The 3184-nt window shown below is 39.5% G+C and overlaps 2 protein-coding genes across 2 annotated transcripts; one reads left to right on the forward strand and one right to left on the reverse strand.

The window, feature by feature from the left end:
* Positions 1-397: 397 nt before the first annotated feature.
* Positions 398-2199, forward strand: mettl26 (methyltransferase like 26). Its single transcript, XM_020941951.2, has 6 exons — positions 398-683; positions 1016-1178; positions 1623-1682; positions 1754-1821; positions 1897-1975; positions 2074-2199. The coding sequence occupies exons 1-6, from the start codon at positions 412-414 to the stop codon at positions 2128-2130; spliced, it is 699 nt and encodes a 232-aa protein (XP_020797610.2). The 5' UTR covers positions 398-411; the 3' UTR covers positions 2131-2199.
* Positions 2200-2374: 175 nt separating this feature from the next.
* LOC129410301 (WAP, Kazal, immunoglobulin, Kunitz and NTR domain-containing protein-like) lies at positions 2375-3176 on the reverse strand (the record flags this gene model as incomplete). The annotated part of the gene is made up of 1 exon (XM_055158010.1): positions 2375-3176. A coding segment is annotated over one exon (795 nt), but the record flags the coding sequence as incomplete, so codon positions are not given.
* Between the last annotated feature and the right edge of the window lie 8 nt (positions 3177-3184).

Raw genomic sequence — 3184 nt, forward strand, 5'->3', positions numbered from 1 at the left:
TGTGTTTTGCGGAATGCGCATTCAAATCTTTTGGAATTACATATTTTTGAAAGCTTGATACAAACATACAATTTAATGTAAAGCATGTAGGCCTACTTTTCGGTGTCTTTGAGAAAAATTCCTGCAAAAATATAAATGTGCTGAATTTAATCCTAATCCTATCAAAAGTAAATTGTATGGAATTTGAAATATAGTGTATTATTTTTCTGAATTTGTATAATGCATAATGCAGATAGTGCTCATGCTGAGCTGTGTGAATATGAATTCTTAAGCCTCTAGCAATGTTGTTGTTGTTTATACCATTCTATATTACATTGTATATTTGAAAGAAGACAAAAAATCTCATAGGACTCCATTGAGTTCTCCCCAGCTACGCTCCTGCGTCCGACTCTGGGAATCACGTGTGAGCCAATGCGGAAGCTGGTAGATGTGTGGATGAGTGTTGTTCTGAACTGTGCTATTCGTCAGTTTAAACCGGGTTTTGGCAGAATGCTAAACGCCCCCGCAGCTGATCGAAACAAGGAGCCCATCCTGTCCGTCCTCCGGGAGTGCTTGGACCCTGCCAAACCTCTCCAAGCACTCGAGATCTCCTCCGGTACCGGGCAGCACGTCACGCACTTCGCTCAGAGTTTGCGTAATGTGGTCTGGCAGCCCTCAGAGTATGATCATCAATCTTTGGCCAGGTGAATATTTAATATAAGCTCGCCCTGTGGTCTAAAATGTGAAATTAGCATGTATGTTTCCAAATCATTTCAATTTCCATTTTAAATACACAAATATCTACACAAATTACTAAATGAATTCTGTCTCACTCGGGGAAATAAATACAGACTAAAATACGCTGTGGTTTTACTAAGAAATGTGGATTTAAACTGTTAATGAAGCCCCATGAATAAAACCATAAAAACACTATAGCCTTATGGTAGTGGTACCTGTGGGAACCCAGTCTAGAACACCGCTGTGTTTCGCTGTGATTTACCTGTTTTGACAAACCCCCTTTTGTTCCCCTCCTCAGTATAGAAGCGTACAGAGCCCACTACAGGCTGGCTAATGTGAAACCTGCCATTCACCTGGATGCTTCTTTGTCTCATGTGCAATGGGGAGGCATTGAGCCAGCGAGCCTCGACCTGGTCCTCAACATCAACATGATACACATTTCCCCTATGGCTTGTACAGAGGTAAAGCAACTGTTTTGTGACACAGTACTGCACTTTTCCCATTAATAGTGGAGATTATGGTGTCCCACCACAGTGTCATTTTTGCCCCCATAGTCTAAAAACAATCTGAAGAAAAAAAATTGTAAAACTAATTATACGTCATGCCTGTAGTATTGTCTTAAACACGTAGGAGTAACTATTTTTCTGTACTTGGTTTTTGATTCCTCCTGCCCATTAAGAAGACTGAGAAGCAGATTCTCTTGTATATAACTGAGACATATTTTTATAAAATTTTATTTTTACTTGTACATATAGATGTACTTGGCTATAAAGACTAAAGCATGAAAAGGCCTTTCTATAACAAAAACAACAGCATATTACATTCTTTATTACTATAAATAATAAGTGCTTTTTTAATATATCTTCTGTATCCCATAGCCTTAAGACTCCACTCTTTTATTTCAGGGCCTATTCAGAGGAGCTGGAGCATTGCTAAAGCCACAGGGTCTTCTACTTACATATGGTGTAAGCACATTTTTTCTTCATGACATAAACATGAGTGGTATCATATGGTAATTGTTTATCACCATTTTCAGCCTTATGCAGTAAATGGTAGGATTACACCGCAGAGCAATGTTGACTTTGACCAGAGTCTACGGCAAAGGTACAGTATCTTAAGTTATTTAACTCTGTGTGTATGACCCTCATGTAGCAACCAAGGTTTTGTTTTGGCCCATAGAAATCCTGAGTGGGGTCTGAGAGATGTTGTCCTTCTCAGATCTATAGCAGAAAGTAATAGTTTATTCCTGGAGAAAATGGTTAGTTTCTTTCACATTTACATTATGATCATATCGGAAATGGTACTGCAACTGACTTTTTTCATATCTTTTTTTTTTTTTTTTTTTTTACCATTTAGGTTGATATGCCTGCAAACAACAAGTGTCTTCTGTTCAGAAAGGAGAGTGTAGTATGAAGTATTTCAGCTGTTAGACATAGGCTTGTGAATCTATGCCTAAATTAAAATTTTAAATTTTCTTTAAAAGCCATTTCATTACAATATTTTTAATAAATCATGTTTTCATTAAGAAAATGTTTGGGTTGAAAAATATTTTTATTGGAAAAAATGCATTAGTAAAATAATGCAATGGTTGTTTGTAAAATAAGCATTAGTAAAATAATGCAAGCACAATATTCTTGTACATCAATCATTTGGAAAAGATCCTCTTAACAGCCCTTTTTGCCCAGTACCTCTCGCAGCCTCTTGAGTCTGCGCTCAGTTATTGATTTAACATAACTGTCCGACTGGATGATTGCCATGCCATCCTGCACAACACCCATGACCAACAAGGGGTTTTCCTCCATTGTAATGTTGGGACAGGGACAGCTCCAGTCTATCTTTGCAATAGTTACTTCAAGATGCTTCGTATTAAAGAAAGTTAAACCCATTTTTTCGTCTCTCAGAACTTCTTCCAAACTAAATCGTGCCAATCCAGAGTCTAGATCCTCCACCAACTCTGTGAGATGTCCCACTATGGCAAAGTCACTTCGACACAAACTGGGCACCATTTTCCCTTTAACCCGACAAGTCTTACAAGGTTTCTTTTTCCGTTGAGGACAGTTTGCTTCACACTCTTTCTTAGTTTGAAAGTTGTTGGCATTTCCGTGACATCCACCATAGACAAAGGCCTTACACTCCTTCATAATAGTACTCCAGGCCCAGCGTGCCTCCCAAGATTTACAGGGACCTTGGACTGCAGGCAGGGAGCATATGCCCATCCCTTCTCTCTGGCAAGAGGCCTTGCACTCTTCATAGGTCTCAAACCTATTGCGGCTGTCTTCACAACCACCATTGTTAAAGGCTTGACAGTTTCCTAATTTGCTGTCATAGTACCAGTCCACATGGCGCTCGCCACTGCACACCCTCTGGTCCACTTCGGCCAAACAGTCAGCTGGAGAGAAGGGACGACCCATGGGCATTTCTGGATCTTCAGAGAAATCATCATCTGCTCTGCGTATTACTGAGAGTG

Source organism: Boleophthalmus pectinirostris, unplaced genomic scaffold (assembly GCF_026225935.1).
Source record: "Boleophthalmus pectinirostris isolate CB_2022bp ecotype Guang Dong unplaced genomic scaffold, ASM2622593v1 HiC_scaffold_22, whole genome shotgun sequence".
Taxonomy (NCBI): domain Eukaryota; kingdom Metazoa; phylum Chordata; class Actinopteri; order Gobiiformes; family Gobiidae; genus Boleophthalmus; species Boleophthalmus pectinirostris.

Excerpts from the sequence above, each read along its gene's own strand:
- mettl26 (XM_020941951.2), top strand. The coding sequence starts at position 412 with ATGCGGAAGCTGGTAGATGTGTGGATGAGTGTTGTTCTGAACTGTGCT. Across the intron at positions 684-1,015 it reads GATCATCAATCTTTGGCCAG|TATAGAAGCGTACAGAGCCC; the intron begins GTGAATATTTAA and ends TCCCCTCCTCAG. Across the intron at positions 1,179-1,622 it reads CCCCTATGGCTTGTACAGAG|GGCCTATTCAGAGGAGCTGG; the intron begins GTAAAGCAACTG and ends CTTTTATTTCAG.